Genomic DNA, 26,086 nt, shown 5'->3' on the forward strand with positions numbered 1-26,086 from the left:
GTCATTCTGGTCTGTCAAGCACAGATGATGACTAGACTAACAGCACAAGCTTATATGTGTATAGTGGGAAGAAAGTCCTACTTTTTCAAATGGGGCCAATGCCCAGGTCATTGTCCAGCCTAAAAGATGGAGTTGTGGCTTATCATAGATGCCCATCTCCATCTTTTGGTTCAGTTCACAGAAGCAACCAAATGTGTTACAGCCACAGAACCTGTGGCCCTCCAGATGCTGATGGACAACAACTCCTGTCATCTCCAACCTTTGACCATCCTGGCTGGAGCTGATGGAAGACTAAATCCAACAAAAAATAACATTTTGATAGCTTTGTCCAAATTTTGGATGTTCTGTACCAGTTGGTTTGTGAAAGGAGCAGCTATGGTGTCCCTAATGGTGGCACATAGCAGTTCAGCTTAACATCAACCATTCCCTTAGTTATGAAGTGGCTCATTGGGTGGGTGGGTGGGGAAAATGTTATGCTAGCTTTCCAGCAGATTGGTTGCTGTTGCTTTCTGGGAGGGAGAGGGGTGAAGTGGTGGGGAGGTCAGTGTGGTACAAATGCACCGGTGGAATCAATCAAGCGCTCTTGATGGTGCATTTGCATCATACTAACCTCCTCACTGCATTGTCCTTCCTCTCCCAGTAAGCAACAGCAACCTACCTGCCAGGAAACCAGCAGCCCTGACCTTGCTGCTGCCCTGCTCCACAGAAACACCACCCTAGTAAGCTGTAGTGACACTGGCGTTGGGATGGTGGCTCTGCCGCTACTGCTTTTGATTTCCCTGATTAAGCTTATGGCCTCCTAAGAATACCAGTTGCTGGGAAATGCAAGTGGGCAGAGAGCTGGTGTGTCCATGCCCAGCTTGCAGGCTTCCCACAGGTCAGCCGCTGTGAGAATGGTATGTTGGACTAGATGGGCCATTGCTCTGACCCAGCAGGTTCTGCTTATGTTCTTAACTTAAGTATGTTTTCTGATTTCAAAAAAAATCAGGAGAGAATAAACCCAGTGGCATGTTCGGGCCCAGGCTATCTACCGTGTTCATGACATGACAAAGCAGGGTCTCCTGGTTTCATACTCTGAGCTACAACAATGTGCTCATTCAAGAATATTCTCTTGGTTTAATTGGCATGGGGAAACGTTGCTCATTGAAATAAGGTCACTTTCCCCCAGGGACTCCAGGACAAAGCATGGTGCCTTGATTCAGCATGGAAACATCTTGCCCTTAACTCTGCGGAAGGAGACTGAGCTTGCACAGCACAGAAGAAAGAGTTACCTTAGTGGATCTCAGTGGATGGATGGATTGGTGAGGAGAAGAGAAGAGAAGAGAAGAGAGGAAGCTCTTGGAAAAGAAGCTTACCACTTTTTTTCTCCAAGAGACCAAGGCATATAGAGATATGAAATGAATATAGTAAAAGAAAGAAAGAAAGAAAGAAAGAAAGAAAGAAAGAAAGAAAGAAAGCAAAAGTAAAAAAAAAGAAGTTCTTACTTTATGGCTCAGACACGCATAAAATGGCTGTCGCCGCCCTGGGATGAATCAGACGAGAGGGACTTGGTCGGTGGAGTCGGGGAGGCTGGGGAGGTGGGAGGGCTCGGGGTGGCACACTGAGCTGGAAACAAGAAATGGAGACAAGGTCTGAAGAGCATACAATGCTTCAGCCAGAAATGGGAAGCAAAGGCAAGGAAACACATTTCATAGAGCAGCCTTTGACAACCTGGTGCCTTTCAGAAGTTGCTAAACTGCATCTCCCATCAGCCCCAGCTAGTGCTGGCTGTGGCTGGTGGGGGTTGCAGTCCAACAACATCTGGAGGGCACCAGGTTGGTGAAAGCTGCCATACAGCAAACAGGGGTTAGAGGAAAGGGAATAGGAAGCATGATCAGAAATCACAGAGTGGCACAAAATAGCTCCCTCCTTGTGTTATGCGTGCGTGATTTCCACTAGCACTGCACAGAGAAAACCGCAGAGTAAGGCAATGATGGGAGCAGCACACCATTTATCCTGTAGGGAGGTAGGCACATCACCTTGTAGGAAGATGGGCACTCTCCCCTGCCATGAGACTAAAGGAAGGCTGAATTATAATTTTTTTGCTTGGCGTCAGAAAATAGTGCTAAGCATTAATATTCATGTGAATGGAATGCCTTCATAACAGCCCTGGAAGGTGCAGCTATTCATGATAGATTCTTTAGACCAGACGTGGCTTGAATAATAATAATCTCCCTCCGGCCTCCTGCACAAGGCTGGCCACAAAGCAAATAAGTCAGCATTACACAGCAGCTTCTTCAGCAGCCAGAGGTAGCTGGGTAGTAGAGTGCAGGTGGTGGGAAATTCATCAAATGCAATGATAAACACACAGCTAGCATGTCCCCAAGCCATTGTCATCAGGCCATGAACCCCATTGACAGCTGCCGTGTTAAAGTGGCTTGCCGCCCAACCGTTCCCACAGCAAAATGGCATTCTTGCATTTGAACAGGGAGGTCTCATAGGTTAGTGCTGCACTGTGTGAAGAAACACTGTGTTTTATTTGTCGTGAATCTCCAGCCATTCAGCATCACTGCATGACCCCGGTCTCTTACTCTTTTCCCAGGGTTGAACTGATAGGAATCGAAAACACTCAAAAAGGGAAGCAGCATTACACATGGTATCTCAGAGCCCTCTGGTATTCCCCTACTGGAAATCATTGGGAACTACCCCTTGCCATGCATGCACAAGCCTAGGACAGCAAACACATTGCTCTCCAGATGTTGTTGCACTTCAGCTTCCATCAGCACCAGCCAGCATAGCCAATGGCCAGGAGTCATGGGAGTCATAACCCAACATCTAGAAGACACCATGTTGATTGTCCCTGCACTGAACAGTAACACTACACCTCCAGGGGAAACATTCCATGCATCCTCTTGTGTGGGAAAAAGCCCCCAGGTCTTTTTTTTCTTGCTTAGGCAGCCATTGCAGCAGCAGCAGCAGAGGAACAAAATGTGCAGGCCAAGGAGAACCGTATTTTCTCCTCTTGTTAGCAATCTGGTTGCCCCTGCAGCCAAGCACAAGCTGATCCAATGTCATCATTATAGGGAAAATTGGAAGCTGTGTCCATCAGCAGCCATAGCAGCTAGTAATAGCAGGAAGGGCTAACTACTTCATCTTACTGAAGGCCAAGGTTTAGGAGGAGAACTGGACCTCTTTGCACTTGGCTCACTGGGCAGGTACCATATGTGGTCTTCCTGCCTGAGCTTTAAGCTAAGGTTTCCTCCATTTGAGATATGCTAAATTACTCTCTAGTCCCTCTAAATGGGTGACGACCACTCAGTACAGTCATACCCCGGGTTGCGCACACCCCGGGTTGCGGACGTTCGAGTAAAGAACGCCCGCAACCCGGAAGTGTTTCCGGAGCATGCGCAATCCGTGTGTGACCCCCAGATGCGGAGAACGCTTCTGCGCACTTCGCGCATGCGCTGAAGTTCTCAAATTGTGCTACTTCTGGGTTTTTTCTTTTGGGGGGGGCGTTCGTGTTACACACACCCATGTTACGTAGCGCGATCCGGAACGGATCGCGTGCGTAACACAGGGTACCACTGTACTTTGGGCCACGGAAACTGGGCTGCCTTTGTTGGAGGGTCCTGCATTGCCTTAGCTAGTTACCTGGGGTTTTTGAAAAAATGGGATGCAAATGGTTATTTTAAGACCAGCTAAAAGAATGGGCCAGCTTTTACATAATATATACATGGTATATATTTAATTTGCTAGAATAGATGTCTCCCACACATCACTTCAGGACCCATAAGTTTATGCCAACTGCCAGGCATTGCTCCTTATGGGCTGCAAATTAAAGGAGTAAAAAAAGAGGACAGCAAAGTTCAATGTAATGCATGTCACTGCACAAGCAACTTGACAGCCGAGACCAATTAATATATGTTTGACATTATTTGGCACTTGGCAGCAATGATGCAAATATGCCCCCTTTGACACATCACCACTAGTATAAAAGCAAAGCACTGCAGCAGCACGTCTGGCGTTGCAAGACAATTCTCTGGTCTTTGTAAATCACTATAACTAATTTAAAGCAGTGGCTCTAATTTACACCGGCTAGCACGCCAGCTGTCAAATCCATCTTATTTTGAAAGCCTTGCCTGCACAAGGGAATTACGTAGTCATCTGTAATTCATTTCTACCATGACTTATATATCCCACACTTAAATGCAGATCTTGCAGAGGGAGGAAAAGCCTTTTGTTTCTTTCCAGCTGCATTGCTCCACTGCCTAATCTTCCTTGCACCGGTACCTTACCTGAGAGCATGCGGCCCCGTCGGGAGGCTTCTGCAGCCAAGGCGCAGGAGATCTCTATTCGCTTCTCCTGTTCCTGCAACTGGGTTTCTGGGTCCTGGGTCATGTCCACTTCTCCCTCGTTGAGGGGGACCACATTCTGCATGCTGCAAGAGAGGGAACTTGGGGTTATTACCTGCAGCTGACTGCCCCAGGACATGTTTTGGATACAAGGGAGTTAGAACTCAAAGAGGCAGATCAGTGGGATAGGAGAAGCATTGATAGATGGTACACATATACAAACATCACTATTCCCCGGGGAGGGGCCACTGCAAAAACAGCCCCATAAGAATTAAGCATATTCAATAGCCACAGAATATTGACTGGTTAATTGAGAGGGGAGGAATGGAAAATGGGGGGGGGGATGGAATGGAGTATCCTCAAAGAACAACAGCTGAGTGACAGGGAGGAATTCTGACAAATATGGAAAAGGAAACAAAAACTGCAGCAGTTCGAGTGCTCGTCTGTACTCAGGAATGGAAATCAGTCAAGCAAATTCAATCAGTATTTGTTCACATAGTTCCACAAATGATACATATTTTATTATTTTGTTTTACATTGTTTTGACATTTCCTTTACAATGACATGAATGTATCTTATGTAAATAGCTATGTGATTTATGGAAATTGCCAGCTTCTTACATCCATTGTTGTTGGTTATCTACAACTGGCTAAGCTGCACAGCTTTTCTATTGTATTCAAAAAATCTGGGCTTGTGGGTGGGGGAGAAACAGAAGCTAAGCAGGGAAAACATGGGAGCCGGGTGTTTTGTTCACAATGTCATGCAGATGCCCTGTTAAAAGTGAGTGAACAGAGCATGGCTATTCCTCAGTAAATGTCCATTGTAAAAGCAGGCATGGACTGATGATCAGTGACTGAGAAAGCAAAAACATGTGATGTGGGCGAAAGAAAGTTCTGGTCTGCAATGCACCTGGATTTGGCAATCAGCGTCTTTATTCTCTCCACTTTCTTTTGCTTCTCCTTCATCTCCTCTGGGCTGAGTGGAGTATCAGGTTCCAGCTCAATGTACCTTTCTGGGATGAGGACTTTGTCTGGGGTGGAAAGCTGAAGAGCAGAATGAGACAGACGGTGAGCTGAAAAGGTGGCAATGAAGATTAACTTACATAACAACCTTTCTCGAGCATCCAACCCTTGGCCATGATGTTACCCGCATCTATTTCTAATAGAAGTTCTAGATCAGATCTCACACAAAGCACCCTAACTCTGAATTGGGCTACATAATTCTCTCAGGATTGTCCCCTTGTATGTCCTGGCATCTTGACATGAAGACAGCATTCTTCATCCCCTCCACCCCTGCAAACCATACAGCGTAATCATTTAGCCAGGGCACACACCCCATACAAAGCGGTAACCCTCAGGGACCATCTTTATTTATCTTACTTATTTAGTACACTAATATTCTGCCTTTCCCCCATTATGGAACCCAAGGTAGAGTCACACTCAGGCACCACTCAGACCCAAATCTACCTAGCTTCAGCAAGGTGGCTGCATCGTGTGCCACAGTGACAGCTGGTAGGGCAGAAGGCAGAGAGACCAACAGCAGGTGGAGTCGGAGCCAATGACAGGCAGAGCCAACTTAATTCTGCTTTTGTCCCCATCCTTCTGCCTGCTGAGTTCTGTAAGAGAAATACTGAGACTAAGGAGGAGGAAGCTGACAAGGCAGCACCCCTGCCTGGACTGGTTGTAAGCAGGAAGACAGGTGAAGGCTGGCTGAGGTCAGACTAAGATGGATGGAGCAATGCCCCATTCGTCCTAAGGGAAAAGACTCCACTGCCCTCTGACCATGCCCTGAGATCTTGCTCCATCTTTACATGTACTTCTGTGAGTTTCAAACCAGGCACCTAAACCACATTGTAAATTCATGTGAGGGAGGAGGATCCTATTTTTTGTAGTGGCCGGGGAAACCCAGCCAAATGGATGGGGTAAAAATAATAAATTGATGATGATGATGATGAAGATTTGTAGGCCAAGGCACAGAGGAAGCATGGACTTCACCTCCTTGCTGATGTCAACATTATAATGCTCTGGCTCCAGCTCCATTTTGCGCAGGCGTGCAATCTCCTCCCGAGGAGTCTCATACATCCTGCCAGAGTCTTCAGAGCGTAACGCTGCTTCCAGATCAGATATGTCCACCTCATGGATGCTGCGATGTCTGCGCACCTAGAAAATATCATGCCCCCACCAACACACACATTAGAGCCGGGACGTAATAGAAATGCAGATCACTCTCCATAAGCACTGGCTGGTATTTTATATTTCATTCCTTGCACGTTGCCTCAATTGTTTTCCCACCTGCCACACTCTAAGGCAGCCTTCCTCTGGTCATGGCTGGCTGGGTCCAATGGGAATTGTCACCCGAAAGGTCAGTCAGAAGCCCACCATGCTGGGAAAGGACAGCTCTGTGGTCTTGCTCTCATACAAAGGTAAGGTAGCAACTGTTGGAGATTCATTCCCCGTGTCTACAGTCTATCACATGACAGTGTTTTCATTCCACAGTGGGAAGTGACAAAGACAGGATGTGTGTATTACTCTGTTTCCTGAAGTGGGACTACTGTCCTTTGTTCTTTCTCTTTGCTATCTGATGCTAGAGAGAGAGGGAGCCATGTTGCAGTGCTCCGTGTGTGTTTATATGTAAATAAAGTAGATTAGCGAAAATGCTGAGTTGCTGAGGTCTGTTACGCAATTGCGCAAACTCTGCGGATCCCTAAGTGTGCTGATGTTTCTTGGCATCAATTGCTGTGATGTTCGGGCTGAAGAAAGCTTATGAAGCTCCCGAACGAGAGACCAGGAGAGAGGGAACATGCCAGTTGGGCCTGTGTCTCTGCCAAGCTCCTACTCATATGTTGTGGGCTGCCTTATACCAGGTGGGCAGACTCACATGGCTGAATCATCTCTACTATTGTTGTGCCGTTTTAGGTGCCAAGCCAAAACATTTTCATTTACCCAGGTCTTGGGAGAGTAGTTCAGTGGGCTTTTTTTGTAATTGGGGGTGGGGGTAGGATTTGTTCTCTGAAATACATTTTCAGATGAGTATTTTGTTTATTGCTGCGTATCTGGTTTTAATGTCTTTGTAATTTATACTTTTTTGTGTAAGTCAGTGTTCCCCAACCTTGGGCTTCCAGCTGTTTTTGGCCTACAACTCCCATAATCCCTGACCACTGGCCTTGCTAGCTAGGGATGATAGGAGCTGTAGTCCAAAAACAGCTGGAGGCCCAAGGTTGGGGAACACTGGTGTAAGTCACATTGAGACACCTTAGTGCAAAAATGTAACTAATAAACAACAACAGGAATACATTACCACTTTGTAAGAGGCAGGTGCTTTAGAGAGAAGGCTGTCTGCCTGTTGCTGATTGGCTGGAAGCTGCAAGCTCCGCCTCTTCTCCTTCATAGAACCACTTTGGTGGCGCTTCATGCGATCAATCTGCTCCTCTACGCTCATCTTTGCCTTCATTTCATTCGAAAATACTGCACTCTTTGGCCTGTCCTGGGGAGACACACACACACACGAGCCTTGTGGTAATATATAGCAATGGGAAGAAGCTGGTTTATCTTGAGTAGGAAAATGCCCTGCTCAAAACGCTCCCCTGAATTTCCCAATGTTATTATTCATAGACGTATACATAACGTTTTTGGTTTCTGTTGTGAGGAGAAGGGGCTCACGTGAGATATCAGGAGAGAAATACGCAAACTTAGAAAGCTGCCTTATGCAGAGTCAGACCATTGGTCCATGCCTGCATGCACACCATAAGCTTGCAGAACATGACTTCCCATAAAGGATCCTGGGAACTGTAGTATGTTATGGGTGCTGGGAATAGTGGCGCTGTGAGGGGTAAACTACAACACCCAGGGTTGTTTGGAGGAAGCAATGTGTTTTAAATGTATGGTGCATATGCAACCCTAGCTGAATATTATCTATACATCAATTGGCAGTGACTATCCAGGATTTCATAGAGGGATATCTCTCCATCCTACCTGGAGATGCTGGGGATTGAATCAGCAATGCTGTACCACTGAGCTATTATGGCCCTTCAAGGTGGAGAGCCAAGGGATGGACAGCTACCAGGCAAAACAGTTTGGGGGAGACAGGATGGGCAAAGTGAGTCTGAGAGATTGTGATCCTGAAAGGGGTGACAGATTTGGGGGGAGGAAAGAGGAAGCAATTTAACAATCCATTGGCTGCACTCTGCAGCTGCGAGTTTATTGCTGCGTGTGCGTTTTTGGGGAACAGAACGGCAGTTACTGAGTGAAAAGAAAGGATGAGGAGAAAAGACAGATGCAGACCAACTTCAGCACCCTAGGGGAGAGTTTCCAGAGCACTGCAAGAGAAAGTGAAATGCTAATCTAGTTAAGCTCCAGTGCTCTTTCCTGGCAACACTATCATCAGAACAAAAGAGGAGAGTTGGTAGTAATTCAGTGGCTAAGGGCAGAAGGGCTGTGGCTCAGTGGTGCAGAATCTGCTTTGCATGAAGAAGGTCCCAGGTTCGATTCCCAGCACCCTCAGGTACTACTGGGAGAGAACCCCCACCTCAAATCCTGGAGGGCTGCTGCCAGCCAGTGTAGACAGTACTGAGCTAGATGGTGCAAATCAGTATAAGGCAGCTTCCAATGTTTCTAACTAGATATACAGTAGTGAGAAACAAAAACAGCAGACTTGTCTCCCCACCTCTTCTCTACCTATTAAGGCCTCGTAAAAAGGAAAGGAGGAGAGATGTGATGTCACTGCATTCTTTCAAGCAGCAGCCAATGGAGTGCACCACCTTTTGAGCAGCAGCCATGTATGGCCCATCGTGTCTTGCTTCTCCCTAAGAGCCTGGGACAGGAAGATCCCTGTTCAAACCTTAGCTCTTAAGCCACCAATTGACTTAGCTCCAAGTAACCCATATTCTCTCTGCCCTCTAGCCCTTATTTGCAATAAGGGGGATCATAGCAACACTGCCCTACCTCATAGGGTTGTCGTAAAGATGGTAGGAATTGTGTATACAAACTCCTTTCAATGCTCAAAAAGCAATACAGTGTAACTTCGATTGTCAAACGCTTCGGAAGTCAAACGTTTTGGCTTTCGAATGCCAACAAGCTGAATACCTTCCAAGGCATGTTTCTCCATTTTTTCAATGGATTTTGCCAACCAGCAATTGTGCCTCGGTTGTCGAATGTTTTGGAAGTTGAAAGGTCTTCCGGAACGGATTACGTTCAACAACCAAGGTTCCACTATACTATCCTTAACCGGTATTCCTCCCCTCTGAATACTAAAGTTCTCTTAAGCCACTAGCCATCTATGCAGAGGAGGGGGGGGGTTGCCTTGTGGGCTTAGTGCCCAATGCCGCATGCCCACTGGCTCTGCTTCTGCCCTCCTCGCATTAGGCAAGCTTCTGAGGTAGATGCCAGCTGTGCTTGCAAAGTCTCCTCACAATCAGAAGACCTGTGTGATCATACAGAGGAACGGACACAATGACATCTAGCTTACCTTTCGAGCTTTGCCCATAGTGCAGAGGTGGGGCAGGTAGATCTTTTCCAGCCTCTGGAGTGCATTTTGTGTGGGTTTTTAAAAAAACATATACTTGGTTGTTCTTGTGCTGCTTTTTAAAATAATTCTAGCTACTTTTAAGCATATGTCAGTAAATTGCCTTGGGACATATATGTGGAAGGCAATTCACAAGTGAATAGATAATACCAATCTTTTTATGAGCTTTTTGCTGCCGTTCCCAAACTTTTGCAAATTTTCCAAAACATGAGCAGAGGTGAAAGAGCCGTGATTAGGATCTCCTCTCCAGCTACTAACAGGAACAGCACCAGGACTTGTCTAGTACTCGTCTCTTCCCCCAGGGTGTGCTTATGTGTGCGTGAGTGTTCGAGATTTACATCAAGGAAAAGGCATGGGGTGTGTGGAGAGAAAGGCTAAACACCCTCTCTCAAAATTGCCATGCCCCTTCAAAGCAGCCCCAAGGTGTTCTAACTAGTAAAACAAAAAAGGGGAGAGACTATAACCTGAGATCTTCTTAAATTCCTCTCCCACTCTCCTGCTCCTTTCTCATTTTAGCAATCTGCATAACCCTCCCTGTATTGCCTCAATCCCTCTGATGGTAATTATAATCAGGAAAAGACGGCAGAATTTGATCTTACCCGGGCATTCAGCCCATTGGCTAAGTTGCTGGCACCCCTCCGCACCACACCTGACATGGGGATGGTGTCGTCATCCATGGGTGATTTGGTCCTTGGGGGAACAATGCCAACTGGGAGAATTCAGAGGAGGGGGAAAGGTGTTTCATCAGCAAGAAGCACAAAATCAAGTTTCCAGCAATGGCAATAGGTATGGACAGACATAACCATGTTTTCTTTATTTGGGACACCATGGCCCTTTGATTGTAAGGAGAGGTGGCTTCCCACACCCACCCAAAGATTTAAAAAACCCTACATTTTCAGATACCAAGTGGCTGGAACAGCAGGATCTGACAACCACAACTGTCACTGAAAATGCTAATTCTAAGTATTTTTTTTAATGCCACTTTTCAATTGCACACAGCTACACACAAGGCAGTTTACAATCAGAACATTGTAATATCATACTACACGACAACTAGTTATATTGAAATTAAACAGAAGTGTAAGAGACTTGTATCTAGAGATCAAGCAAGCCCATGGGCTCATTACATCTTTAATAGTTTTGTAGATGTGGAAATTTGGATGGCAGCAGCTTGTCATATCATAGGACCAGTGGGGTGAGCCAAGCTGCACCTGTCAAAATTCCTTCTTCCAAACAACCAAAGATGCAGGAGCCTTGTCCCATATTGCATCTGGTCATCTCAGTGGGAAAGAGCAGAAGAGTCCTAATGGTGTTGACCAGACATCTGTGTCCTTCTAGATTCCAACAGCAGCCTGCACCAAAAATGTACTGTTGTAGTGCAGCTGCTTTTGCACCTATTAACACTAAATTGCCATAATTCCTAAGCCCATCTTAATGGACCATAATGGCAATGGAGGCTTTATTCTTTGGATATACTTCCTCCTTGAGTCCCATTAAAAACACAAGAGGAGTCTTGCTGGATCAGACCCAAAGTCCACCCACTCTGGCATTCTGCTTCCCACAGTTGACAACCAGATGCTCACAAAGAAGTCCACAAGCAGGCCATAAGGGCAATAATATTTAGCAGATCTATCCATACAATCTATCTGCAAGTCAGAAGGACTACTCAATAGGCAGGTTGTCTGGAGGAGTCCTAATCAGTAAGCAAAATCAGGTCCCCTCCTAGGATGCACATTGTTTACCAGTACCTTTGTTGAGAGCAACTTGCTTATCAGCATCGGGGTCTTGCCTTGTCTGCAAGAGACCAGCCTCCACAGCAGAATTTGAGGCTGACGTCCGGTGATGGTCCTTCTTGTTCTGCTCAAAGCTGGACTTGGACTGTGGGGGCAAATACAATTCCCTGTGAGGAACTGCAAGGGAAGCTGAAGAGAGGTCCTGTCTCCAAATAGCTGCCACTTTCCTTAATTACACAGGATTTCAGACACAGACAAACACACATGCCAAAAATGAACAGAAATGCCCACACAGAAACAGTGAAAGGAAGCAGTAATCAGAAGAAGCACCTTTGCCCCCTGCCCATCATCCAAAAATGACCCTGAGGAGTGTCCAATGCCCAAGAACCAATCAGCTGGAGAAAATGGGGCAAATTCATGCTCAACTCAAATCTGAAGAACCAAAAGGAAATCAAAGGTGTGGTGGTTCAGAGCACGCTGTATCCAAAGCACTGGCATTTGGGAGCAAAGATCAGTGGATTGTTTTTGTGCTTCCATCTCAGAGTAGTGGTGCTTAACACAGTCCCAGCCTTCCAGAGTCTTTCTTATCTGTGGATAAGATTTCCACTGTTGTTGTTGTTTTGCTCAATTGAAAGGCAAGCCTGTATGAGCCAACAGTCCAAGTAGAAATGGTACCAACAGCTTAGGTGCAAGGTTTGTCTCCATCTCATCTACTCCTGTTGCTAGCAGGATGCAGACATTTCGGATATACCGGTAAGTATTGGTGAATGAAGCCAATTACATAAGCTGCCGTCACCACTCCTCTGAACTGAAGACTCAAAACCATACAAGAGCAACAGAGCTTTGGAAAATCATTGCCCCCCTTGATCAGAAAATATGCAACAGCTTGAAGAGGTGTTTCCCCACCCCCACCCCTTCCTTTGGGAAAGATGGGCATTTTAACATTGGCAACAAAACCTCCCCAAGTCCCTCTCCTTCTGCTTCATCTCAAGAGCATCTCTGTGGGCAATCTCTGCTATTAACACAGATGACTATCACAGGGGATGAATGCAGGGAAGGGAAAAGACAATAGAAGTAAAACCACAGCGAGGAATGGCAGAATGAGCCAGAGCAGTTGCAACCATTATATTGGTCCCTTGCACCAAACAGCCTTTCTGTCAGCCTGGGCATTTTATGTACAGCATAATGAACTCTGTATGTGGCCTCCTGCTAATACAACATAAACATCCAGAATAAAAGGTATGAGTCTATGTGCATCTTGTGCTGAACTTCGGGCCAGTAAAATGTTTGAGGGTTCTATTTTAATCTGGTTCAGAGTGAACGTTTGACTCACTTCTCTCTTGTATCACAATAGCATCCAATTCTTCATAAGTTCATAGAAATGACTTAATCCTATAATGGCAACTTTATCCATGGTCACCAGTAAGGCATGTTTTTTATAAAAAACTTAACTTAATATGATTGGGGGTGAGGGGGAAATGCTTTGGGTTTGAGGAAAAACAGTACCAGCCTTTTAGAAAATAAAACAACTACCTTAATTCCTCACCTTAATTCCTTAATTCTTTATATGGCCTTGCCCTAAACTTGGCTGCCGCTATCTGACTCTTGGGATGTGCAAAACCTGTGAAATTCCACTCGGGAAAAGCAAAGGCAGCTTTGAAGTGAGATAAGCAGAAGGCTTGGAGGTTTTCTTCCCCCACCTACTTTGCAACTGACCTATAATGGTTGCTTCCCCCCAACCAGCTCTTATGAGTTCCCAATGGCATGATATCCCCTCTCAACATGGGAGATGAAAAACCAGCTCAGCAGCTTTAAAACATTTCCACTACCTTCATGGGGTTTAACATGGATCAGATTCTGCTTGGTGGAGATGTGAAACCTTTGCAGACATTAATCCAAGGTTATCTTACAAACTAAGTGGAGAGTTACTCTCCGAGGGACGTGTCATTGTTCATGATATTCTTGTGGGCTGATGTGTTTTGTATATCACTTTCCCACTGGGCAAAGAGGCCCACAAGCCACAGGATACTTGGCTATCAGTGTAAATATAGGCCACAATCAATTGCGGCCAAAGAATTAGAGCAATCTAAGGCTGGAGGCAGACAGTAATTTTTGAGAGAGATGAAGGGAGTCTGACAAAGGCATTGCTTCGCATGTACACTTAATATTTCTTTTGTCTCACTGTTGCCACTGGTCAAAAAGGTTTCACAGGTTTTTGAGTTGTTTCAAAAACCTGCAAAACCACTTCACCAGAAGCAAACATCAGTTAAGGAAGCACACCAAGCAGCAATTTCTCTTTCAAGATGGCTTCAGCTCTCTGAAGAAAAGAAAAGAAAAAAATATTGTGTGTCTCCAAGTCAAAGTCTCTGATTTGAAATCTGTGTCCCATTCTTGCCTTCTGTTCTCATCCGTGATTAGGGTATATCACAACCTGCCATTGAGAGGACGTAGCTTCTGACATTCTCAAAAAGGCAAATTGCCCCAAAGGCTGTTTGGCAGATGACATTTTTCATACCTGGGCAAAATCTACAAGTAGGAAAAATATCATGTAATGGGCTTCAGGGAGCATAGGTTGCTTGAGAAAGATGACTAGTTAACCAACTGACTAGGAGTAGCTGGTGGGGAGAGGCAGTAGTGCTGTGGTCCTGGTCTCTGGGCACCAGTCCCATTACCATGTACCAGGATGGTGAAAGGGTTGGGCAGTGTGGGTTCACCTGCACTGCACTGCCTAACCCTGCACTGTTGCAGGACACGACAATGGCACAGCACAGCTCCTCCCCGCAAGCTGCTCCCGCACCTGGCTCCACATCCCTCCCCAGTTCCAGGTGAGTGTGGCAAAGGATAGAGCATGCCTCCAGCTCTCAAACTCCATTTTGATACCTGTCCCCTCTTCGCCTCGCTGCTTTGCTGCCAGGAAGGGGAGTTAGGATACGGCCAGAGGCGGCTTTCGGTAGGGAGCGGAGGGACAGTCGGAGGAGATTCCAAGGGCACATATGATTTGGGGAGGGGAGGTCGAGGTGGACCGGGCTCCTGAAGTGGAGAGGAAGCCGAGAAGTGTTAGGAGTAAGAGCAGAGAAACTGTGAGAAGGGGAAGGAAAAGAGAATTAGTGAGACAAAGACTCCAACAGAGACAGGTGTTACACCCAGGACAGGGCACAGCTGCAACCGAGCACCCAGGAGCCCCGACGCCAAATGGCCAGCTTCTCTCTTCATGCTGGGCAACCCAACAATGAGCCACGCAAGCCTGGGATGAGCCTGGTGTTACTGGACCAAAGGCACAAACTGTGAGGGGACTTTCAGCCGCTTCCAAAATATCTGCCATTTCAAAAAATGAGAATGCATCTCTTTCAAGGCACATTGTCCAAAATGCAGATATTTTATGATCCTTGTGGTCTGTTGCTTGCCCCACAATGTGAACTTATATCTATAGATACAACTGCTGTAGGTTTGAATGACCCGATGGTGATTGCATACGTGCTGAAATCCCAGGGTTTCGGGAACACAGAAAATGATACCCCCAAAAAACATGCATGGGGGTGGAACATGAGTGGGTCTGGGGTTGATGGTTGATTTGGGGCAGAAATTTAGGTTTGATGATAGATGTAGCCAGAGTGACCAAAAAATAAAGATGCCCATCCATTGACTATTTCCCTCATTGCATTTGGCCATTTGTGCAAGCTGAAATACGATATGCCAGTATCTGCAATACCTTTTATAGACATGGAAGTAGCATAGGAAGTACCATGTTTTTATTTTTGTTTTTATTTAGATAGGATCCCTTTTCGACATCCCCCTTGCCACCCCTGACCATTGGATGTTCTGGTTGAAACTGATAGGAGTCACAACAACATCTGAAGGCCCATAGGTTCACCACTCCTGGGTTAAACCTCTCTGGGTCTGAATTAGATAAGTGCTGGAGATGCAAAGAGGTGGAGGGAACATTCTTTCATATGTGGTGGACTTGTAAAAGGGTAAAAGAGTATTGGGAAATGATCCACAATGAACTGAAAAAAATATTTAAAAGTACTTTCCCAAAAAAACCAGTGTCTTTTCTGTTGTGGATAAGAAGTACCATATATAATTGTCCAATACCTTTTGACTCAATCTATTGGATCAGGCTTCTATTTAGGATGGGCAGAGGTTGTAGCAATAAAAGAAGTTGCTAATCTCCCACCAACTCATAACTACTGCAACTCAATCATTCCAAAGTTTTAGGGTGCTTGAAGTATTCCAGCCTAATGTGCGTGTCAGCTGCTGTCATATCTGAGCATTTTTTTGCCATTTTTATGTGCCTCACATAATTGGTAATTGTAATTCACATTGCACCCTAAGGCAGCTATCACTACATGGAGAGCTGCTTGTGTAGCAGCTTTTCTCTATGCTACTTCTTGTTTAAAACAGTTGCTGATGGGGCGTTGAGATGAATGGCTCACAAAGGCTGTGCCCACATTATTTCCCCCCACCCGAAAAACACACACAAGAGGAGTAATTTCACCAGGAAAATATAACGCTGCTCTATACCATCGGTCATTCCAGCTCAATATTGGTAGCAGCTTTCAAGGGTTTCAGACAGGAGTTCTTGCCAGCCCTTCCTGGTGATGCCAGGGGTTGAACCTGGGACTTTGTGAATCCCATGCAGATTCTCTATCATTGAGCTATGGCCCTTGCCTAATACTCTGCAATGATTCAGGATTAGTAACTCGATAAGTGAGCAGACATAATGGAGGAAGGGAGGGAGTCTTGTTGCAGAGTAAAAAGCCTTCAAATAATTATCCTAATTGCTCATTGCCGCAGTTTCCCAAATAAAAGCCAGCGGAGCAGTGAAAGTGGCTATATCATCTATCACATAATTCAGTCTACTTGAGGGGTTGTCTTACCCCTATGTGTCCACCTGACTGCTTTGATCTGCATAAAGGCCACTTTTATAAGTGTCACATAATGGGTACCGGTATTTTGCTCTTGCAAAGAACTGGTCCTTTAGAGTGGCAGTGCCTACTCTCTGCAGTGGGCAAGAACGTCTGTGGTACTGTGTTCAGCACTAGCTTAAACCTTTTTTTGTTTAGGCAATTCTGCCTGGACGTGTTTACATTGCATTGTGTGCATTTGTTTCAACACTACTGGTTTTATCTATATTTTGATCTATTTTACATCAATTAGTTTTACAGTTTGGTTTTAGTAGTATTTTCTTATGTATATTTTAAATTGTGTTATGCAAACTGCTTCAAGGTTTTTGTTGATTAAACAATATAGAAATCCTGTTAAATAAATAAGTATAGTGATCAGCTTTGGGTCTTTTGATTCTAAAGGATTTTAAAAAAAGGTGAGCACAAGCACAAATTGTGTTAAATTTTAATGGGTGCTGCAGGTGATTGGGCCACTGAATCAGAGTGCCAGTTACCTGGAATCTATACTTCAAGTTGCCAATCCCTTTGCTGAATACTTATCATAGCTGTCAACGTTTCCCTTATTTTAAGGGAAATTCCCTTATTCCGAATAGGATTCCTCGCAAGAAAAGGGAAAAGTTGACAGCTATGATTCTTATAGTCTTGAAACTAGAAGGATCAACACAGCTACAGGAATATCAAATGAGTAAGGTTAGCTCTACCCTGTTCTACCGACCTTTTGTTTGTCTCCCTCCTAATGCATATCTTGGTTTGGGACTACTATTGCAACCAGGGGCGGGGGCGGGGGAGAGAGAAGTCTGGAAGCACCCAGAGTTTCAAGGTGTTTAAGACAATATTACGATCTTTAAATGGTTGGGTCTATTGCCAGGGCCCCTTTGACTTTCTTCTGGGAAAAAAAATGTATTGCAGCCTCCTCCACCACCCATGCCAGAGCAAGGCCTGGGTTGCCACCTACTGGTGGAACGATAATCCTGGAAACAGAAGCATTAACGAGAGCATCTTGGCCACGACTGGGAACACTTTCCCCTCTCCCATTTTGCTGCATCTTCATTCAGGCTGCCCTGGGCAATGATAAATTTGCTCACCTCGTTGCTGCCTTGCTTAGTAGGGGAGCTCTGGGATCCTGACACAAGAGAGAAAGGGCTCAGGGGACTTGTGAGGCTGGCTGAGCTCAAAGGGCTGGCTGGGCTGTTGGAGCTGTAGGTTCCTGATGGGCCAAGGGATACTGCGGAAAAATAACGCGGAAAAGGTAAGCCATTCATGCAAACCAACTGATGGATGGATCAGCAAGAAAGGGACCACCTAGAGAGGCCAACAGAAAGTGTGTGTGTGGTGGAGGGAGGAACTGAACCTTCCTTGAAAGATCTGAAAACAAAGGAAAGTACCCTTTAAAAAGTTATGATGGTATTGGTCCTGATATAGGTCCTGTAATTGTGCCAACTCCAGACTGATACAGAGACTGTCCTAATCCCCCACCCCACCCCATGTCCTGTTTGTCATGCTGCTGGCAAATGGACTGATGTGGTTTATGGCACAGGGAACTGCAGAGTCCCTTCCAACTCTATGATTCTACGAAACCCTTGCTGATGCACAGCCAATTACACAGCAATCTACCATTAGTTCCTGATCTATCTTCTGCTTACCCCTGGTCTAAACGACAGTGCCACTCTTCAAATAGATTGCGGAAAAATGATACTCCTATCCTGGTTGCAAAACATTTCCAGGTGGCAGATAGCAAATATTGGGTGTACGCATTGTGGAAGGAGTGGCAGATATTGAGATAACATGCCATTACTTCTGCCTGCTATTCCAAAGAGCCTGCAAATAAAAGGAGTTGCACTTACCCCTATGCTTTGCTGTGTCTGTGCCCCGAGATGGGTTGTTCTTCCTCAGCCCCTCCATCACATCCTGGATCCGCCAGATCTCCTTCTGGATTTGCCGGTTGAGCATTTCATTCTGAAAGGGCCAAAGCACCCAAAATAATAGTAAGTAAACTAGCACTGCTTCCTGAACTCAATACTTGGGGGGGGGGGCATCTGCTTTGTGTGCAAGAAGGTCGCAGGTTCAATCCTTGCAGTCTTCAGGTTGGGCTGGGGACTACCACGTCTGAAAACCTGGATTGCTGCTTCCAGTCACTGCAAGCAACTACGAGGTAGCTGGAGCCATGATCTGTCTTGATACAAGGCAGTTTCCTATGTTTCTGTTTCTTTTAGGTAAAAACTGTATGTTCCCCTTTAAATAAGTGGTGGCTAACATTATGTTGATGGACTAGAACTTCCACCATCCCTAACCACTGGCTATGCTGTCTGGGGCTGATGAGTGCTGGAGTCCAACAACCAGGGGCAAATCTACTGTGAAATTTAGGCTTGAGGGCCCCTAATCCTGGAAGGGCCCCTAATCCTGGAAGGGCCCCAGAAGCAATTTAGTCCACATTGCTTAAAATTTGTGAGCCACATTGATCTGAGTCATTGATTACTTTTTTGTTGAATATATTTCCCCCCCCCCCCCAGATTTAGGTCCACCACTGCCAACAACAGGAGGAGGGCCACAGATTAGCTATCCCTGCTTGACACTTCTATGTATATAGCTAGAACTCTGCAATGGGAAAAGCAGCTAGAAGATTTAAGCACCCACTCAATTTCTCTTGGCAAAAATTGCCACTTTTACAAGCTTCCCTAATCCCAAAGAGATCTTTTTCTCCAAGCTTAGCCTTGGTTCTGCAGAAGGCACTTTGCTATGGCAACCCTGGGCAACTGCTCCTCTTATCAAGGAAGCCGATGAGCAGCCTATAATCAGAAGTTTGTACAGTTTCAAACAAGAGTGCAAATTGAAAGATCACTGTGAAGAAACAAGCTATCAGAAAACTGATATAATCATCCAGGCAGTTGTGAATGTTTATATCTGAGTTCGAGGAGTGCTCCAAGACCTGGCCCCCTAATTGTCCCTGGTTGCAGAAATGCATAGAGAACCATAACATGTGAAGCAGCAATAATGCATTACATATATTCTGCTCTGGTTTCTACAAGTGCAGCAACACTTTTTGGAACAGCTGCAATCACAGCAGAGTGTATCCACGTAGCTCCAGTTCACTGCCTGCTCACACATTACATTTCCCCAGGCCCAGGGACAACTGAGATGCAGAAAAAGAAAGCAGCCAGCTGGCATGCAAGGATCAACCCAGAGTGCTTTAGAAATCAGTTGTGAGGTTTATGAAAACAATGCAACTGGCCCAGAATCCCTATTTTCCACCCCTTTAAAAATTGGGGTGTTGCTTAGCATCCCAGGAACAGAAGTTACATACTGAAGACTGTTGTCTTAGTGATTCTTTGAGTGTAAAAACCAGTTGAAAATGTTGACTGTTGAAAATTTCTGCTTTCTTTTTTCCTTCTTAAAGCAAACAAGTTTCAAACTCAGCAGCGGCGAACGGTGCCTCTCAGGTGCCCAGGGTGGCAAACGGGAGGCACCCCCGGGGGCGGGGCATCGCCCCACAGCATGCATGCGTTCTGACATGTGCGTTTTGCATCATGACGTCATGACGCACGTGTCAGAATGAATGACGCATGCACCAGGCAGGACTCGGCTCGCTCGGAGCACGCTCTCCTTCCTGCTGCTGAGTGCTGGGTGAAGCAGTGGAAGGGAGGGACGGGCGGGCCAGCAAGGGGCGTCAGCATGATGCTGCCTTGCTGCTGGCCTGCCCCTCCCCTCTGCTGCTCCATCCGCCCAGCAGCAGGGAGAGCGCGCGCCAGCTGGCCGAGCGAGCCGAGCCCCGCACAGCGCTGGCAAAAACCTCGCTCGACACGGTGGGGCTTGGCTCGCTCGGCCAGCGCGCCCTCTCCCTTTCTGCTGCTGAGCACTGGGCGGAGCAGCGGAGGGGAGGGGCGGGCCAGCAGCGAAGCCATGTCACGCTGACGCCCCTTGCTGGCCCGCCCACCCCTCCCCTCCACTGCTCTGCCCAGCGCTCAGCAGCAGGAAGGGAGAGCGCACGCTGGCCGAGCGAGCTGAGCCCCACCCGGTGCATGCTCAATCCATCTCAGCCTGCGCTGCTACTTCCGCAGTGATCTTGAGAGCCACAGAGTGTGATGGGTGGCTTGTGGGGCAGCCCCACAAGCCGTCGATCGCGCTCGGCGGCTCGCAAGGTCACCGGGAGCAGCAGTGCTGGCCCGGACAGGGTGCAGGGCGGCAGGGCTCAGCTTGGGGAGTGGCGGGAGGGGCCACCAAATGTCACCCCCTCCTCTGGAGCCTGGGGCAGCCCGCCCCCATTGCCCCCCCCCCCAGCGATGCTACTGAAGCTCAGGGTGTGGAAATAGCTCAGACTTATGCATTTGCATGTACAACCAACATCAGTGCTGAGAGTGCATGTCTCGCAAGAATACCTTGCCACTCCACCATGTGTTTCTAGTCTCATATATTCACCTGCCTATATCTGTTTTCCTGCCACATCACAATTTCTGCCCCAGCATGACAAATTTTCCATAAACTCACAGACTCAAGTAGTAAAGTTTGAGCAAACTATGCTAAATTGCTACGAGTGTGCAAATAGTTTTAAAAACAGCATTTGCGGTCCTTCCCCTTTTTAGCACAGCATAATCCATAACACAGAGGGTACACACAGGCATTTTTGCTTTCCTGTTCTACTTTTCATGAGAATCTGTGCAGATGTAGCTTTTGCACACACCTGGAAGATGTCCTGCTCACCCAACTCTCAGCCAAAAATATTCTGATCTTATTATTCCATTGAAGCACAGAGATTACAGTTCAAATCAGGATGATGAATTGGATCAGATTGGAAATGTGTGCGCAGACAAACCAGAAATGAAATGGTTACTGCAGGAGTTTAAAACCCATTGTAATTACTTGGTGAACAAGGCTGCATACAAGCACAGCCTTATCACTTAAAACATGAGAACAGGCCGAGCACATCATCCTTCCAGCTAAAGCACAGACATCGCCTGCTCTTTCTACCATTGCAATCAATTAGTTCCATCAGGAGCTAGCAGAGCCCTTGCTTTCCCTTTGAAAGAGCCACTCACAAACATCCTGGCCTGGATATTTATGCCACTTTGGAACAGATGCTGGATGTTCTCCAGCTGTGGAAGGCTGCAGACTCCAGGACTGCAAGCAGGGCATACTGCGAGAGCTACCCCCTGCTCTATCACAACATCTCTCCCTCCCTCTGGAGCTGTTCCAGAATTAATTACTCTCAGGCAGGGCACAAACAGCAATAAATTGCTAGGCACACAACAGACCCTCTTCAATGAAGAGTGATCTGTTTTATAACACTCTGGGATGCAAAAATGAACTGAAAGAAGTTCCGCATCCAATCAGGTTGTTACATAGTGGAGAACAGATGTGATTTCATGCTATGATTGTGTTTTAGTGTTTTAATATGATTAGTTGTAACTTATTTGTTCAAACCTGCTTTGAGTTCTTTTTTGGGGGGCGGAAGGGTGCAGGATATAATTTAGGGGAGGGTGGAAGGAGTGGGGGGGCAGTCACAGGAGATCCAGTAATGGATTCCCCCACCATCTTGTCTAGTTTGCGCTTAAGCCTGCAATCGCAAGCATTTTTAGAAGTCTCACTAAACTAAATGGAACTTACTTCAGAGTATATGGGATCCTTAAAAGTGGGTCATTCACCCAAGCAAACGGTGAGCAGTCCTTAGCTGCCTGTTGTACTTCAGATATGCATGTGGCTAGCTGCAGATCAGGGAGAAGACTTCTAGCCTAGCTGTCTGCTGTAGTGGAACTACTAATTTTGCACATGGAAGGAATTTTTGATGCATGCATATGTTTCAAACAAGCCATTTCCTCTGTGCATACCTGTGTGCAGCCTGTACCATGTGCTCAACTCAGTGTTTGAATTCACCCTGATGGTGGCATCTTCCACACATGATTCTGCCGTGTAGCATCCAGGTAGAAGCACGGGATGCTTCCTAGGGTCAAGGCAAGCATCCTCTTCCCTAAAGCACTCCTCCAATTAAGTGAACTCTGGCCACATCTGCCAGAGCAGGACCACTGAACTCCCCCCCCCCCTGCTTTTTAGACAAGGAGCAAAAGAAGGCCTGTTGACTCAACTCTCACATTCCTCACACCATTTGAATGTGTGCTAGGGGATGGCAACAGGGGGTAAAGAGCTGTTTGTTTGCACTTCCGTATCTTTGCAAATAAATACTAAGAACAGAAGGTTTTCTATTTGCGCTGAACATGCGCGCACACACAGAGACAGAGTTTCACAGAAATCTGGTAGGGGCTTAAATGTGTGGAGTCTGGAGACTAAGCGGACCTCAGAGCAAGGAAGGAAAACAATGCCTTCATTCAGTGTGGCAGCGAGAAGGTCAAGTGTCGTTTACATCGGAAAGGAAGCAAGGATTAGACATCATTACTCTATCTGGTGTCAATGACACGGACAACATCAGCAAGCCAACCTCTGTGCCTGCTTTCTGCTTCAGCGTCTCCCACATCTCACCACCTGCCTTTTCAGAATGACAGCAGAGGGAGTTGCATAGCAAGAGGGGTGGGAAGCTGGACTGGGCAACATTGGCCCCCTGTTTACAAGGCTTCTAAGGATAATTAAGCACTACTCTGAAGCTGCTTCTGGCAGGTCATCAGTGAGATGCATCCCAGCACCAGCAATTTTCTTTGCAGCTAATTCCAAACAAAGAGGTAATGGGGCCCATATTGGAAGTGAAGAACAGACTACAACCCCATCATACGTCTACGTAATTTCTTGGCTGCTTTAAAACGTGGGATTACAGAAAAAAGGGTCAGTGACGCCTAGCAGAAGTTGCATAAATCCAGGGTTGGTAGGATATAGTTAAGAAGATGGACCCTAGTTTTGGGAAATATAAGGCTCTACGTTAGGAAAACCCAATCAAAAATTTCCCAAAGCATACACTGGGAGCAATGACAACTAAATGCCAATGTGGGGCTTCTGTATTAACAACTGCTGTAGGAGAGATCAAAATTGACTGCACTGGAGTATCTCTTAACATATTTCCACATAGGATTTGCACACCAGTAGTTATATGGAAGTTTGCACATGGGTCCATTAAATATCACATGCCAGCTCTTCACATAATTGTTTTGTGCACGCACAATAGGTGTGACTGGTCATGGTAGTAGTGCACAGTATATTAGGTGCACATGCATGCATAAAGCTTAAAATCTGGCTCTGATGTTTTTACTTGCATCTAGGAAAAGCAGCCCAGTCCAATAGTCAGTATTCCTTAAGGATGGATGTGTGAGAATGATGGCTTAATTATATGAAATGATAACTGTACAGTGGTACCTCGGTTTACGAACTTAATCCATTCCGGAAGTCCATTCTTAAACCAAAACCATTCTTAAACAGAGGCACGCTTTCCCTAATGAGGCCTCCTGGCACTGGTGCCCTTCTACTGTTCTTAGACCAAGGTAAAGTTCACAAACTGGGACATTACTTCCGGTTTTGCGGAGTTCGTAAGCCGAATCATTCTTAAACAGGACTGTTCTTAAACTGAGGTACCACTGTACTGAATACAGGTGGTTTTATTCTTTTGTTTACAACTTTATAAGAAGAGAATCAGGATCAAATCTGTCTATCAACAAATGCTTAGACATCCCCACAGGTCTGTGCCCAGTTTTGCTCTGGATTCTCTAGCATTTTCCTTAAACGCAGCTGGTCTGGAGGTTTTGTTCTCTCACCTGGATGTCCAAGTTCAGTTGTTCCCACAGGTCATCATGCAAGGCTGACACCTCACCCTCCAGGTTCTCATATTCTATGGTGCTGTTGGCCAAAGCCTGTGGGGATTTGCAAACAGTCCCATCAAGATACCAACACACTCACTCGCATTCTCCTCTCCATGTCCCTGGAGTGCAGAGGAACTAACTAATATTAAAAACGCTAACTAACTAATGAGCCATCCATTTGGATGCCAGCCCAGACTGGCTGTGCACCAAAGTACAGAGTAAATCTTCACCTAGGAGGTGATAGCTGCATTGGTAGAAACTGTTGTCTTCCAAATAGCTTCTTTGGGGGACAAAGATCACCCTTGTATGCTTCCCATGCTAGCATTTAATTGCTGCATTCTGGAAGACCCAAACTGGCATGATATTTGTGCACTGGGGGAAGCTAATGGACACACAACGAGAACAGAAAAGAGGACTTCACTCAAAGTGAAACGAACAGGAGGTTTTCACCAGTTCTCCCCAAGTGTTTTCTTCTTTCGACCCAATGCACAGAGCAAACTCACAGCATGCACTCATGAACCAGAGGGGTTCAATTTGGGTGCTATTGCACCTTCTCATTGGGTTGAAAAAAGCTTTCTTCTCTCTCTCTCTCACTTCCTTTTCCAAGGAAATGAAACAGAGAGACAAAAGAAAGATTTATTGTACAATGCCAAGCCCACAAAGCATTCCTCTCTTCATCCCCAGGTTTCCCCTGACACATGCAGCACCAGCATTGGCAATGCAGCAAGAGCAGGCAGCCCATGCAGGGTCAGCTCAGCTGGAGACACAGGCTCCACTGATGCAGCTCGTGCTGCTGCAGAAGCATCAAATACTGTAGGGCAAAGCCCGTGTAAAGCCAGAAGAGACTATTCTGCCATGCAGGCTGCACACAAACCATAGGCTGAGCTGTGCTCTCTCTGCTCCATTTAACAGCAAGCTTATTGGGCACAGCTGAGCATGGTAGTGGCAGTGCATGTTTGGATGGGTCAAATATACTTGATCAACAGGGACCAAGTATGTATTTTTCTCTCCACCACCTCCACCACCATTGTTCTTGATCCCTGAAGGCTCCCGAGTGTCTGAGATTTCTGCAAGAATAAACAGGGCATTTTCTTTATTACCGTGCTGGCTTGGGACAGCTCTACCCGAATATTGATCAATTGGTTCTGGAGGGATTCCTTCTTGTGCAGCAGTTTTTCGGGGTAGGCCGGCTGGCTCCCAAACATCTCTAGCTCCTGGTGTGTCCCCATCAATGCACTCTCCAGACTCTCCTAAGTGAAGAGAAGAGTAAGGGGGAATTTATTTTTTTAAGCTGATGGTTAGGAAACAATATGGAACTCAGCAGACTAGGGTATAGTTAAAATTCTTTTTCTGGCCTCAGGCATTCAGCCTTTCTGGGTCTTATTTCTAAAACCATCACTTGTTCTGTAGGACAAAGCATTATTGCAACTGAACTGGGTTGAAGGCTAAAAAGATCAGGTGTAGGCTGAGTTGGACTTGCTCATCTGCCTGAATATCTAGACATGCCTTCTTCCACAGCATTCAGAGATGTAGGTCACACGGTGACACCCCCTCCCCAATAACCTCCACCACACATACAGTCTTGGAAAGAAGGAGCCTGGTGTTGCATGAAGACATTTTCCTGAAATTTCTTTCTGCCTGTGCAACAGGACTTCCTCTTCCAGTTCTCTCCTCATGTGCCTGCCCCCAGATCTGCTCTGCAGGGTTGGGGGAAAACCCTAAGCAGATTTGGGGAGGCACACAGGGAGAAGAAAGGTACAGCAGAAGTCCTTAAACCAATGGGATGGCTTTGTTGGATACAACACTGTATGAACAATGCTCCTGCTACAAAGGCCACTTTTAGCGTCTCTGCCTCCTGTTTTTGGAAACTG

General features: G+C 46.2%; 1 protein-coding gene across 24 annotated transcripts in view; it reads right to left on the bottom strand.

The window, feature by feature from the left end:
- PLEKHA6 (pleckstrin homology domain containing A6) overlaps positions 1 to 26,086 on the bottom strand; it is a 198,971-nt gene that overhangs the window by 1,506 nt on the left and 171,379 nt on the right. For 20 of the 24 annotated variants that reach the window (XM_033152748.1, XM_033152747.1, XM_033152751.1 and 17 more), the window contains 12 exons: positions 25,316 to 25,465; positions 24,171 to 24,266; positions 18,333 to 18,444; positions 17,574 to 17,713; positions 14,465 to 14,614; positions 11,600 to 11,729; positions 10,451 to 10,560; positions 7,629 to 7,814; positions 6,326 to 6,490; positions 5,241 to 5,374; positions 4,275 to 4,417; positions 1,485 to 1,605 (listed from right to left, as the gene is read on the bottom strand). In XM_033152748.1, the coding sequence (XP_033008639.1) occupies positions 1,493 to 1,605; positions 4,275 to 4,417; positions 5,241 to 5,374; positions 6,326 to 6,490; positions 7,629 to 7,814; positions 10,451 to 10,560; positions 11,600 to 11,729; positions 14,465 to 14,614; positions 17,574 to 17,713; positions 18,333 to 18,444; positions 24,171 to 24,266; positions 25,316 to 25,465 (1,629 nt within the window). In that variant the 3' untranslated portion in view covers positions 1,485 to 1,492. The remainder of the gene's footprint in view (positions 1 to 1,484; positions 1,606 to 4,274; positions 4,418 to 5,240; positions 5,375 to 6,325; positions 6,491 to 7,628; positions 7,815 to 10,450; positions 10,561 to 11,599; positions 11,730 to 14,464; positions 14,615 to 17,573; positions 17,714 to 18,332; positions 18,445 to 24,170; positions 24,267 to 25,315; positions 25,466 to 26,086) is intronic. The other 4 variants (XM_033152758.1, XM_033152770.1, XM_033152766.1 and 1 more) reach the window with 2 other exon arrangements.

Source organism: Lacerta agilis, chromosome 6 (assembly GCF_009819535.1).
Source record: "Lacerta agilis isolate rLacAgi1 chromosome 6, rLacAgi1.pri, whole genome shotgun sequence".
NCBI classification, from domain to species: Eukaryota; Metazoa; Chordata; class Lepidosauria; order Squamata; family Lacertidae; genus Lacerta; species Lacerta agilis.